A 14,740-nucleotide genomic window follows, 5' to 3' on the forward strand; every position below is an offset into this window, starting at 1 on the left:
TTCCTAATTAATGGTCACCTTTTAAATTTAATCAGTAGAAATAGACCTGAAGCACTATACATAAATTGTTTTAAATGAAATGATATTTTAAAGACCCCACAGGTATTTTCCATTTAAAGGCAGTATGTTGACAATTTCTTAGGTTTAGCAAATAATCACTCTCTGATTTTTTTATGTTAATCTACATTTTTAGGTGGCTTTTACATAAAGCAGAATACATACACTGACTTTTAAGTTTTACCTTCCAGAATTTGATCTACACAGAACAATTTCTCAAAATTATTACCTGTTTTATTCTCATTTTATTTATAAGATTAATTTAAATAATTGTAATAACATCCATCATTTAGAGCAACCATTGTTCCAAGCCTCATATTGGCCTTTTTATATTCTGATATGGCTTTTTCTATTCCTATGTCACTTTTCCTACATTTTCTTAAGACTGGCAAATGAATTAAGATAAAAGAATTCATACATACATAAAAACTTTTTGTATTGATTATATGATTATATACCTAGAAAGCCCTAGAGTCCCTAGTGAGGAAAAAGAATTGATTAGAATTAATAAGACAGTTTGGTACTATGACTGGATACTAAAAAAATATACAAAAATCATTGGTTTCTCTCTATATTATGCAATATGCACTTAGAAATAGAAAAATAATCTTTTACTATAGTGACCAGAACTGTAAAATAATTAAGAAAGGTATAGAAGAAGAAAATGAAGAAAATTATGAAATCTTATTGAAGAGCACAAAACAAGATCTGGACAAATAGTAAAATACATAAAATGTATTTTCATACATATATATAAAAATGTCAATTCTTCCAATATTAATACATAAATTAGCACAATTCCAATCAGCGTGATTTTTAATTGAAAAACATAATTTTAGAGTTTATATGGAAGAATAAATGCCTGAGAATTGTCAAGAAAAGCAGGAAAATTTATTTTTAAAAGTAAACTTGCCCTATCAGATAACAGAATGTACCATAAAGGCACAGTAGTCTAATGTGTTTTAGAGCCTAAGGAATCTAGAATACTTAGAATAAAGAATCGAGAAAAAAAAATTCCTACATCTATGAGAATTTAATATACAAATTGGTTGATATTTCAATTCAGTAGGAAAAAGATACATAATAATTGGCACAACTGACTACTTATCTGGAAGAAAATCAAATTGAACTTCTACCTTACACCACTTGCAAAAATAAATTCCAGATAGACTTAAATATAAATATATACTAAATAATGAACTTGCAAAAAGAATCTGAGACTACATGTATAAGCTTGTATTGGGGGAAACCTAACCACGTGATGAAAACACAGGAAGTATAAAAGATGTAAATAACTCTATAAAATTTTCTAAATTATATGGAAAAGAATATAAATAATGTCAATGAACAAAGTACAAATTTGGGAAAAGACATTTGCAATACAGATGATAGAAAATATCTAAAATACAGAAATAGGTCTTACAAAGTTACAAGAAAAACTTAGAACCTAACAGACGGGGGAAAAACTTAAGTAGGTAATTCACAGAAGAGCAAATACAAATAGCCAACAAACATAAGCTCAGCAGTTGTCAGCCATATCTTTATACTTTAACTGACAAAAATAAAAATAGTAGTAAACACAATTTCTGGAAGGGATATGGGGGAAGGTTGTAATATACTACTGATAAAAATAAATTAGTTTAAATTTTTAAGACAGCAACTTGGTATATCTATTTTAAATTTTTAAATATATTTTCCCTTGGGCCCAGTAACTACTTCTGGGAAACTATTCCCTAAATATAAAATGCAGCAATATGTTACGATACACATGTGTGAATATTTACTTTAGCACTGTTTATAGTAGGGGCGAAATGATAATAAAGTAAATATTCATCAACAGAGCAATGACTGAATACATTATTGGAAATCCACACTAAAAGTGGATAAAAAGTCAATAAAAAGATGAATTTAAGCACTACTACTTGACGTGAGTAATTTCTGCAGGGTTTACTGGGTGAAAACAAAATGCAGGCGAGTGGGCATGACACAATCTCAACTTGCAAAATAACAACGATTACACACACATCATATGTACCTATCATGTATACTGTATGTGTGTGTGTATATAATTATTATATATGCATAAGGAAAAAAACCCAGGAAGGTTACATACCAGAATCTTAACACGAGTTAAGGCATAAAGTGGGACAGGAGAAAATGTGAGGAGGAGGCGTAGATGAAGAGCACTCAAAAAAAGAGTCTAGGGGCTTCCCTGGTGGCGCAGTGGTTGAGAATCTGCCTGCCAATGCAGGGGACACGGGTTCGAGCCCTGGTCTGGGAGGATCCCACATGCCGCGGAGCAACTGGGCCCGTGAGCCACAACTACTGCGCCTGCGCGTCTGGAGCCTGTGCTCCGCAACAAGAGAGGCCGCGATGGTGAGAGGCCCGCGCACCGCGATGAAGAGTGGCCCCCGCTTGCCGCAACTGGAGAAAGCCCTCGCACAGAAACGAAGACCCAACACAGCCAAAAAATAAATAAATAAATAATAAAAATAAAGGAATTCCTTAAAAAAAAAAAAGAGTCCATAACTTAAAGTAATATATGATATAATCATATTTTATTTTTATGTAAAATGATATGTGGCTGATGTATGGGTGTAAAGAAAAAAATTAATTAAAAAAGACACAAGGTAGATTGTGATAAAAGAAGAAAAAAATTAAATATAGAAACCAAGAAAGTGTATAATCAAACATCTCCCAAAAGCATTGAAAGTGCATAATAGCTTTCAGCCCATATAACACCCTATCACTTAACCTATATTTACTGACTATGCTACATACTCTGCTAGATGACAGGGCTATGACAGTGAACAAGATAAAGTCTCCATTTTCAAGTGAGATTACAAATCAGTGTGATAAGAGCAACATTAGGCAGGCGACATTAGAGGACTACACAGAGAGCATATTTGACGGTACCTAACCCAGTGATAAGGGATCAGGAAAGGATTCCATGACAGCAATCACAATGTTGAACTTGCTGTGTCACTTCTAAAAAGTATGCTCATTGAGTGTAATGTACATTAGTTAGCCCTTTGTAAGAGGGACACAAAGTATTATTCCATTCAAGACAAATTTAATTAATCATAATTTAAAATCCCTAATTTTACTTTTCTAGAATCTTACTGCTTTGAAAAAGCAACCATGGTAGACTTTCAGAGAAGACTAAGTCTGCTTGAATTGCCAGTGCCAGCAGCAGCTTTGGTTCTTGCCTGTCTAATAAATTATTCCATTTGTATGAAACCCAAAGGTACCTCAAATTCCACATAGATGAAACCCCACTCATTCTTATTTCCTCCTAATTCTGTCTTTCCTCCAGAATCCCTCCCTCCCTCAGTGAATGGAAATACCACCTATCCAATCATTCTAGCCAGAAACCTGGAGTCATCTTAGACCCTCTCTTCTTTTGCACCTCTCATATTCAACTAAGTCTTGTCCACTCTCCTCCTCAAATGTCTCTCAAGTCTCCCTTTTCATATTTCTTCGCTGTTGAATAATGTCTCACCAGGTTTACTTTAATAACTGTCTAAGCCAGAGGCTCCTTGTCTCCAGTCTTAATCCTCCCCAATCTATCCATCACACTGCACCTCACATGATCTTGCTAAATAAAAGGTAAATATGATCACGTCACTCATTTACATACAATCTTTAATGGATTTGTGAATATCACAAAACATTCAGAATTGACAGAAGTTCAAGACTGAATTTTCCATGGGCATAAATATAAAGTAAGATTGGAATTACTTTCCGTTTTTTTTTTTTTTTTTTTTATGTTGAGAAACTTAATTTATTTCCATGATGGGCGCTGAACGATCTGGAGCTGGAACCCCGTCTCCTGCCCCTTCCCCTCTTGTCCCAGAGGAAGAGGGGCTTGGCCAGGAGGGCCAGCTGGGACCTGAATAGGCCCAGGGTGGCTCCTTGGCTTGAGGACCCATTCAGGCAGGACAGCAAGCAGACACTGGGCAGGGTCACTTAGGTGGCCGATATGCCAGCTTCCGGCTCTTCAGGATACTTTCCGTTTTGCACACAAACGAATCTCTACTGTCTTAGAGTAAATCTAAAAACCACTTGATATTATTATCTATATCCACCTGGTTTCTGCTACTGTTCCAATCCCATTGCATCCTAAACTCTAATTCACTGATAAAGTACTTACATTTCCCCACTTAAGTTTCACTGTTTCTTTTTCTTTAACTTTATCCCCTTGTCTCATTGCATATTCTGCCTCGGAGGTTTCTCTTACACTTACTACACAGCAAACATCTATTCATCATTGAGAACTCATTTCAAGTTAGCTCCTCACACATGAAGTCTTTCCTGATTGCCCTCCCCAGTTACAACTGACCTGTACCCCCATCCTATACGGACTGCTTCACAATAACTACAGTCATTTATTGCATGCTTTTGCCTTCTCTCTACTACCTCTACTAGAGAAAAAATTCATTATGGATAAGGTCTTACCAGGTTTTATATTCCTACCACCTAGAATGTGCTTAGAGCAGAGCAAGCACTCAAAAAATATTTTCTGAATAAGTAAATGAATAAACTGGAACGTGCTTATCACACTTCATCATCTGGCTAATTCCTCTAAGATTCAGTTTCACATTGGCTCTTGTGGGAAACCTTCTCTGAGCTCTCATGTGTGGGCTGTTCCTCCTCTGCACTCCCAAAGCAGTCTGTGTTGTTGCATTAATCACACAATATTAAAATTGCTGTCTCATATTCTCCTACACGAGTTTGTAAACTTCCTTGAGAGCAGATGTCTATTACCTCTGCATCTCAAGACCCTAATATTGTACTAATATATTGGTACCGAGTACACAGTAGGTACTCAATACAAGTTTTCTGAGTAAATGAAGAGCTATAATTGGTAGTAAGTCCCAGAGTCCTCACAGTTTGTTCAAAATACCAGTTTACACTTTAGGGTTCTCGAGACAATTCTTCAAACCTTATTTAGCATCTTTTTGTTACTCAACCCAACCTGAAAGCCTCAGAATTAGAAACAGTGGTAGGGGACTATAGGTTGCAAATAGGATGCTTTCTGAAGATGAGCAGGGGTGGGGACAGGCAAGGTAAGAATAGCTGAGCCTCTGTAAACAAAGTTACTAAAAATCAACATGAAAGGCATGAGATTAGCCAGTAGCAGAAACAGTGATACACTGGGACTCATTCTTCTACAGTAAACATAATGTAACAAAATACTTAAAGCAAGAGGAACAAACTAGCTCTCTATAGGCACCTTCCTTTTAAGCAACTGTGGATAGTTTCTGGTTCCATTAAATACACTGGAGAAGGTATTGATATTTTTACATCCTCCAAGCATTATTAAAGATAGTAACAGTTATCACGTGCCAAGCACAGTGCTAACTATTTTATGCGCGTTGTCACCTACTACCCACCCCTAATAACCTTAGGAGGTAGATATTGTTCGTGGTAAGCAGCGTCCACGATGGTCCCCTAACATCTGGGTCCTGGTATTCACACCTTTCTGTAGTCCCCTACGATATTACTCCAGGATTGGTCTGTGTTATCAACAGAATGTGGCAGAAGTAATGGCATGTCACTTCTGAGACTAGGTTATAAAAGACATCGTGGTTTCCATCTTGGTTGCTCACTTTCTCTCAGATCATCCACTCTGGGAAAAGCCAGCTGCCATGTCATGACAGCTCTATAGAAAGGTTCCAGTAATGAGGAACCGAAGCATCTTGCCAGCAGCCATGGGAGTGAGCTTGGAGAACAGATCCTCCAACCCTAGCTGAAGCCCTCATACGACTGCAGCTCTAGCCAACGGCTTGACTACACCCTCATGAGAGATCCTGAGGACCGTGCAGCTAAGCCACTCCCAGATTCGTGACTTTCAGAACTGTGTGAGATAATAAACGTTTGCTGTCTTCATCTGCTAAATTTGGGGGTAATTTGTTACATAGCAATAGGTAATTAATACATTAATATTATCCCCACTTGATAGATGAGGAAACTTGGGCTCAGAAAGATTGTTACTTGCCCAAAAATACAGAGCTGGAATTCAAAGTGATTTCTGAAACTCCAAAAGCTCAGACTCTTAGCCACTCTGTCATACTGACCCATCTATATGCTCAATCTTATGCCACATTACTTATTATTTTTTCCAATTAAATTAAATAAATATCTATAGTGTGCCTACAATTAAAAATGAACTGTACTATAGGTAATCTCCTAGGTGATACCAGGGTATGAGGGGCTAAGCAGGATATATCCTCATGGATTTTATTCTGTAACATTTATTATTTATTTATTTTTATTTTCTGTAACAATTTAACAAGTACCTCTTTGTTCGCCAAGTACCAAGCAGCTCTCAAGTGATCTGCGAGAGCCATCTAGTGTCAATTCTATTTAATTGCACTCTGCACGGTTAGCTGGATACAAATATAGAAGTCATATTTTAATGCCACTTTGAATCCTAATTTTTTAAAATGTAAAAAAACTAATACTCTTACTATGTACATAAAATAAATAATTCAAATATTAATTTACATTTATTCCCATAGAAAATTCAGTCTTGAATGTCTCTCAGTTCTGAATGATAAGGTGTTCGCTCATACTCTGTGCCAATGTTTTCCTAACTTCCGGCATCTCCTCTTCTAACTTCTGGCAAATCTGCATGCCTCCAGAAGTTCTTTTCATTTAAGAGAATGCAGCAATGGGCATGAGAAAATCAATAAATGAAAATATAGTTGATCCTCGTTAATTTGAAGATTCCATTTTTGCAAATTCACCTATCTGATAAAATTTATTTGTAACCCTGAAATCAATACTCACAGCACGTTCGCAGTCATTTGTGGACATGTGTAGAGCAGCAGAAACCTGAATCACCCTACACACACTTCAGCAGATGAAGTGGAACACGGTACTGCTCTGCTTTCTTATCAGCTCTTACACCGTGAACAAGTGTTCTTTTTCGCTGTCTATTTAGTGACACGTTTTTCACATTTTTGAACGTTTTGTTGGTGATTTTGTGGGTGTTTAAAATGGCCCCCAAACATAGTGCAGAAGTGCTCTCTAGTGTACCTAAGTGCAAGAAGGCTGCGATGGGCCTTACAGAAAAAATATATGTGTTAGATAAGTGTCAGTCAGGAATGAGTTAAGTGCTGTTGGCCATGAGATTCAATGTTAATGAATCAACAATATATATTAAATAAGTGTCCTTAAATAGAAACACACATAAAACAAAGTTATGTATTGATCAACTGTCAAAAATGTTATAATCAGAGGCTCACAGGAACCTAACCTTGTATTTCCCCTAGAAGCAATGGCTCAGTATTTGCTAATTCAATGTTTCTGGTGACTCTATACGACGTAAGTACTATAGATAATGAAAATCAACTACATATGCTAGAAATTGGTATTCTCTATTCTACTCTTATTCCCAAAGTGTTACAGCAGAAAGTTTAGTTAATAAAATTCCAAAACAGTCCTGAGTACACTGAGCACTGAGTCAGAAGAGTGAACTTCTACAGTACTACCTAATTTAACATTGTCCTACGCAAGATCTGTTATGTCACCGTTGTGATGTGCTGGTTATATTTTTCCAGTATATATTAAAATAAATACATCACTATTAAAAAATTTTAGGTGGACACATGCATATTACCAAAATTATCTCATGCCCCATCCAGTGATTCACAGACCAACACTTTGGGGAAATACTGCTATAAATACTATAGAAAAAGTCATTATCAAACTTTTCAATTATGAATACCCTTTTTAATAAGGAAATTTTGTAAGCCCCTACCTGAAAATAGTTATGCTTTTCTTAATTCAGATTAGGAACACTACTGTAGATTATAATACAAAACAGAATACAGCATTCAACATGGAAACAGTACCAAAAAAGTATGATGGGATTCGAAGTGAATATTCTAACAGACAATACCTCAAGAAGCAATATTTTGGTGTATACCTGTAACTGTGTCACACTGCTGAGATAATGGCTTAGGAGCACATCTTTGATCTGAAGACTCTGCGTTAGTTACAGGCTGCTGCATATAGGCGGAATGTCCCATTAAGATGTTCTCTGCTGCTGCTGTCAGCCTGGGCCTTTGACCTTCACTAAGTTCACCTACACTGTTTTCCAAGTCCTGTAAAAAGTAGAAACCATTGTTACAAACATTACATTAAAATCAAGTCAAAACAAGAAATATTTGTCAAATGTATCATGATGCAGACCACATGACTGCTTGAAAGCTATTTTAGGAAGTCCTTATTATGTCACACACACACTACAGGAAAGTTAGTTTAATAAGATATCTAAGTGCAGGCTTTGTTGTCCATATCTTATTTCTTATGAAGTTAAATACCCATTATCTGTTTTCTTCAGCCTCCAAATTAGACAACAATAAAACACACCGGAAAAATGTTATTATTTAAAACACTAAATGCTGGCACACATTATACATTGTTCATACAGCTTAATTAGAAGAATAGAAAATTCACCTCTTGTTCTTTATGAATGAAAATTGGCTAAAGTTGTTAGTGTGAACTTTATAATAAAAAAACTGATGAAAATGTACAAAAAGTATGAATATGTTTCTTTATCAAATATATGAAATAAATAAAAACCAAAAAGATGATGACTTCTATTTTCTTTTGGTATTAAAAATAATATGCCCTAATCACTAGCACATCTTGTGACTTGGAGATATTCTAATTAATGAGTTTGCTAATCAAGAACTGAATAAAAATCCCAGTATATGAAAGTTCTCATGTTTTTTATTAAAAGGAGTTTAATTTCAACCAAGTGGGGTTTTTTTACTAGAATATATGAAAAAATCACTGCTGAAACATCTTTGATGACTCTGTTGATTACAAAATAAAATCTAACTGTTTAGCTCATCATTCAAGATTTTCTACAATTTGCCCTAATTATCCTCTACAGATTTGTAGCTCCCCTTATCCTGTAATCTGACTTTTCTTTAAGAATATCAGTTGCTCAACATCCTTTAAAAAGAAAAAGATTGTTTTGCAATTAATATAAAACCCTTGGAGATTCTTGGGCAAAGTTTAGAATGACAGCAGATACTTTTTCCCTAGAAACTAACTAGAAATATTTCACAGTGCCTATATTACTCTGCCACTACCATATAAATGTTGTGCAATATACAGTACCTTCTCTGTTGTGAACCAATTTTTTAAGGTACTTGTAACTGCTGAACTACTTAACACCTTAATACTCTATGACCCTACTGAAGATTTAGCTTCCCTATTCACAAAATGCTCTCGTACGCATAAGCAGTTATCATTCTTATATTATACTCAAAGCTCAGACTCATGTCAATTCTAAGTTAGGCTACCTATGATCTCTAGTAGTACACTGGCCCATCCACATAAATGTACAAATTGCAGTTTTGTCATCAGACTACTCTCACTGACCTGATGCTCCGTCTGGGCAAAGAGTTTTAAGCACAAAGAATGGTTACTATTTTCTTACCAAAGCAATATTTTAACTTACAAATGTATCATTACTACAAGTTCTTATTACAAACAAAACAAATGTTTGATAGTTCTGTAAACGTAGGATAACGCACTAAATGTCACTGTTAATCAGACTGGCAAAAATTTAAGATTAAAAATATCATATGTGGTGTTGGAAAGGAATCTCACATGGTTGAAAAGCAATTTATTAGTGTCTATTTAAATTATAAATGCTCGTGCCTTTTGAGTAATTCCACCCCTCATTATCTTCTACAGAAAGGCAATTCCTCATAATGTAAAAAGGATTTTATTCTTATTACAGTTTGGAGAGAAAAAAAAATTGGAACCAATCTAAAAATCCTTCAATAGTAGAATAATTAAACTAGGGTATACTACATGGTAGATAAAAAGGATATGGTGGATCTTTAGGATTTATAGTTCAATTTTAAGAATCAGATGGCAGAAAAACACATACACATACCTCAAAATTATCCACACATGACCACACACAAACACACACAACCACACACATATGCAAATGCTTAGGTGCTTAGAAAAAGATCTGGAAAGGATAAACTTCCAACTTCTGGGCTTCTGGTCTAGCCAAGATGGCACACTAACAAAGGCTGCCAGCTCCCTGTCCCCAAAACAATGTTGTAGTAACTACATAAGTGGGAAGAAACCAGGATTCTGAGAACTAAGTAAAAATTGTGAAAAACCACTGAGAAAGACTGACGACTAGCTTGACCTGGTGTGTGTGGGAAGAAAGGGGCTGCATCCTGAGGAGGAGGGTCGCTAGAGGAGGTTTAGTGAGAAGAAAGATTGGAACAAAGTGCTGCTGTCATTCCCTTTTTCCCTCACTAACTTGAGATCATCACTGCTTGTCCCTTAACCATAAGGATCTTGGCAACAATCTGGGCTGCAGATACTAGTACCCCAGAGTAACATCAGGGAGCGTGAAGGCCCAGCTGGGGTGAAAAGTTACAGGTGACATCTGACCAGGAACCCATGCGCATTCATTCCTTCACTCTCTCCCTTCTTCACCCCAGGACAGGAATACAAAACTTCCCAAAGAAACTTCTTCCTAAGGGTTTTAAAGACACAACAACCATCAGAAACACTGAACGGTAGAGTACCAGCAAACAGCAGTGGCCACGATCAATAGTGGTTCTGTGCTGCCTGAGACGCCCATCCCTGGGGCTCATCTCCTCCTCTCTTCTTATATTCACAGGAACAGACTATGGCCTGATTTTAGTCCTTACCCAATACGAATTCTCACAGAATAGCTTATTCCCACGGCCGCCATCCCAGGCCCCCGGCCCCGGAACATGAGTTCATATACCAAAAGAAACAGATACTCTTATAAAGCAGAAACTAACACACCATTGTAAAGCAATTATACTCCAATAAAGATGTTAAAAAAAAAACAAACAAACAGATACTCGAGGAATCAATTAGTGTTTAAAAAAAAAAAGTGAAAAACATTAATCATACACACAAGGAATAAAGAAAGATATTAACAATGTGAAACAAAAAATCATTAAAAAAAAAAGAACCAAGTAAGACTATCGGATATGAAAAATATAATAAATCAGATAAATAGTAGGCTAAAGAACAACTTAGTGGTTGGCAGAACAGATTGAAGAACTCTCCCAGAAGAGAGTAGGAAAGAATGAAGACATAGAAAGTCTAAGGGATAAAACAAACAGAAGCAGAAGTGTTAATATCTGGAAATAACAGTTCTAGCCAGAGGGGGAAAAAAATGAGAGGAAGAAAAAAATTCAAAAAGTAGTGAGAGAAATTTCCCAGCATTAAAAAGATGGAAAAGTCTGAGCATCGAATGAATAAATGAACCAATGTTACTGATTTCCAAAATGAAGGAAAGAGGGATTAGTTAGTGGAACTTTTAAACTACACTGACATTTCTATTATTTTCTACCATTTTTTGTGCCATTTGTTTGTCTCATTTTCTCTCTCCTCTTTCTCTCTCAGCCTACTGGTTTCTATACTAAGCAGCATGGTTTCTACAGCTATGAGAGTACTTTCTTGAGTTTAGCAACAGCAATCACAACTAGTATCTTTCCAACGAAATCAATTTTTGGTCAATAGCTAAGTAAAGTTGCAGAAAATTTAGTCATTTTTCAATAAGAAGGAGTAAGTTAAATTTCCATTTTTTCCATTACTAAGTTCCATATCTTTTTTCTTCTACCTTTCCTAAGAATTTAAATTTTTAAGATAAAAATGAATAGAAAATAAAGCCAGCCATCTCCTTGGATTCTGTATAGTCTTCAGATCTTCAGCTCATCTAAAGCCAGTTTCACACCTGTTCAAGCAAAGACAACCAAATACAATAGAAAGAATACTAAATAGAATCAAGAATCCTAGTCCCACTACACTGTACATTTCCACCTGGAATTTACTTAAGCACCTTAAACTTAATGTTTCAAATCAAATTCATTACCTTCCCCACAATACTTGGCACTCTTCTCTCTGCTTTTCTAAGTCAACAACTATCCAACCACAACTTCCCTTAACCAGTGACCAATTACTGCCAATCAGTACTCTTAAATTTAAATCTCTCTCCTTTCTATTTCTACTTAACTGCCTTTGTTCATGTTCTCATTCTGGACTACCCCAGTGGTGTTCTGACAAGCCTCTATCTTTCCCTCACTTGTCCATGGCTCCATATGTCTTCCTAAATATCTTAGCCTGTGACTCCCTTGCCCAAAAATATCTTAAGGGGCTCCATAGTGTCCAAGCCTTACCATGGCCTACAAGGTTCTTTACGATCATATTGTTCAATCTACTTCTCCAGCTATTTGATCAGTTACTGCATGGTAGAGTAATTGTTTAAGCTCTTTTCTCCCTACAGGACTGTAAGCTGCTTAGAGGTAGGGACCCTGCCTCATTCATCTTTGTACCTTTTCAGAGGTTGTGTCTGGCATATAGTAGATACTCAGTAAATGGTTGCAGAACGAAAGAAAGAATGAATGAACGATCCTCACAAATCATTTAAAAGGGCTTCAGTTTTTTTCATCTGTAGAATAAGAGAGTTGGAACAGATGGCCTAAATGCCTTTCAGCTGTAAAACTCAAAACTCTACGGTTCTAGGTTAAAGTTACTGCAAGGCTGATCCCTGAGTAAGCTGAAGTATTAGAGTGCTTTAACTAAAAGTAGGAATACTTTTGTTATCTTTTTCCTGTATTTAGATCTAAGAGAAAAAAAAATTAAGGTTAAAAAATACCTCTGAATGATAGACCATTTGCTGTGAAACTAACGATTCCTGGTTTTGTTTAGCAAGAAGAGAAAGAATTGCATCAGCATGAATTTCTTTATGGGGCATCCTAATCACTTGTCCTTCGCTGGGAGGATCATCTTCCTAAGTAAAATATAAAGACAATACAATAGAAAAACAAAAATTAATCTATCAATTACATTTTTCATAATTTATGATTAATAAAACTTAACAGTCACCATGAACATGGTCATATTAGCACTTTACAGAAAGAAGACGGACTCTTTATTATCATTTAGATCTCACTTCCATTCGACTATACTAAAAACCCTTTATTTTTGCCTCAAATGTAAATAACAGTATAAAATAATTGGGTTACATTTAAACTAGAGATTTACTATAAAAGCATATGAAAGTTGGACCCTTTGTCCCATGTGATTGAGTTACAATGATTCATTAACGTTTTATACAGTGTCATCAAGTTTTTGGCTCACACGGTTTCCTGCTTCATGTTGAAGCAGCACACAAAGCTCCGCCCCCAGTGTGGCAATGGGGGCAAAGCACCGCAGCAGTGGTGCAACCTGGACCGCAGGCAGAAATGAAAAACTGCAGAAATACGCTGAGGCACCTATAGACCTTTGATTGTCCATTTGCCTTTGCGCTGACCTCCAGTACTCGCTAGGGAGCAGGTACTGAAAGCCCTAGCTGGAAGACCCAGCTTAGACTTCTTGGTGCCTCAAAACAGACCAGTCCCGAAAATGAAGGACAGTGTGGGCCACAGAGTCAGAAAACTGGATTCCCTTGTAAATACACGGATTAACATGATTTTAAACTCTATTAATAGTATTTTTTTTTACTTAAGTATCTTACATTTAATGAAATAAAGATTAACTCTGCAGTACAAGTCTTTATCCCCGAGGTGTACACAGATAAATACCTACTGGTACATAACTGCAAAGTTAGTCTTTTTCAAGACTGTACTTCTGCATGTGACTTTATCATGAATTTGTAGCATATCTGATTTAGGCTTAGTAAAAATATCAAAATTAAAGTTTAGTTTCAAATGTAAAAAAAGAAAGATGTTATAATTTAGTCCTGGTTCAGTTCAGCTATTTAAACAAACTTAAATGTGCTTTGGCACCATGATAAAGTTCTAAGAATGGATAAAAATGCCCTAATGACATATTAAGTAAGCCAAATGTTAGTGTAATGCTTCTCTGAAAATAAAGACTTCTCCTTTATGCTTCCCCCCCATATTATTTTATAAAAGTGATTTCCACTCTCTTCAGAACAGACTCAATTACTTGTAATAAATAATTACTGTTAGAAAGGTAACTGCCCCATTCAAATCTTATCAAAACTCTCCTTCATTAATTATTTCATACTCCTACATATAGTAAAGCAAATTGTTTTAACACATTTTATTACTTGAATATATGAATCTCAAGATTTGGCATCTTTACCCTATTGTGTCTTTAATAGCGTAAAGATGCTACATGGCATCTTTTGCTTTTTGTTTGTTGGACTTGACAAACACCGGACACACACAAACCCAGCTGCTTGCAACTCAAGCTTTAGGATTCAGATAGCTCCTATTAGAACTCAAAATATACAGTTTTTAGCTTAAGCTGATAGCTTAAGATGAAAGGCAAATTATCATGTATCCATATAAAAAGAGTTGTGGATCTATCACTATATAGCTATGTGACACAAACAAGTGATTTAACCTCATTCAACGCAAAGTAAAATGAGTAGTTACTATTTTTGACAAAGGATGAGCATCATCTTTTGGGATGCTCTTTAAAAATATACAGGTTTAGGCTTCTAACCGCCCACACACATGCATGCATACCATATAACCCTCATGACCTCCTGAATCAACATATCAGAGGGTGGGGGCAGGATGCATATTTTTAAAAGCTCCACTGGTGAATTTAATATACAGTCCTAGTTTACATCACTTGAATAGGCTGCTTTAAAGAAATTTCTAGGGAGTTCCCT

General features: G+C 35.9%; 1 protein-coding gene across 5 annotated transcripts in view; it reads right to left on the reverse strand.

Annotated features, from left to right (window-relative positions):
- Positions 1 to 14,740, reverse strand: part of KIAA0586 — a 105,166-nt gene that overhangs the window by 33,772 nt on the left and 56,654 nt on the right. For all 5 annotated transcript variants that reach the window (XR_014260762.1, XR_014260763.1, XM_082450320.1 and 2 more), the window contains 2 exons: positions 12,749 to 12,883; positions 7,994 to 8,171 (listed from right to left, as the gene is read on the reverse strand). Coding sequence is in view for 3 of the 5 variants with exons in the window: in XM_082450320.1 (XP_082306446.1) it covers positions 7,994 to 8,171; positions 12,749 to 12,883 (313 nt within the window). In the remaining 2 variants the exon portion in view is untranslated. The remainder of the gene's footprint in view (positions 1 to 7,993; positions 8,172 to 12,748; positions 12,884 to 14,740) is intronic.

This window comes from Balaenoptera physalus, assembly GCF_965194825.1.
Source record: "Balaenoptera physalus genome assembly, chromosome: 2".
NCBI classification, from domain to species: domain Eukaryota; kingdom Metazoa; phylum Chordata; class Mammalia; order Artiodactyla; family Balaenopteridae; genus Balaenoptera; species Balaenoptera physalus.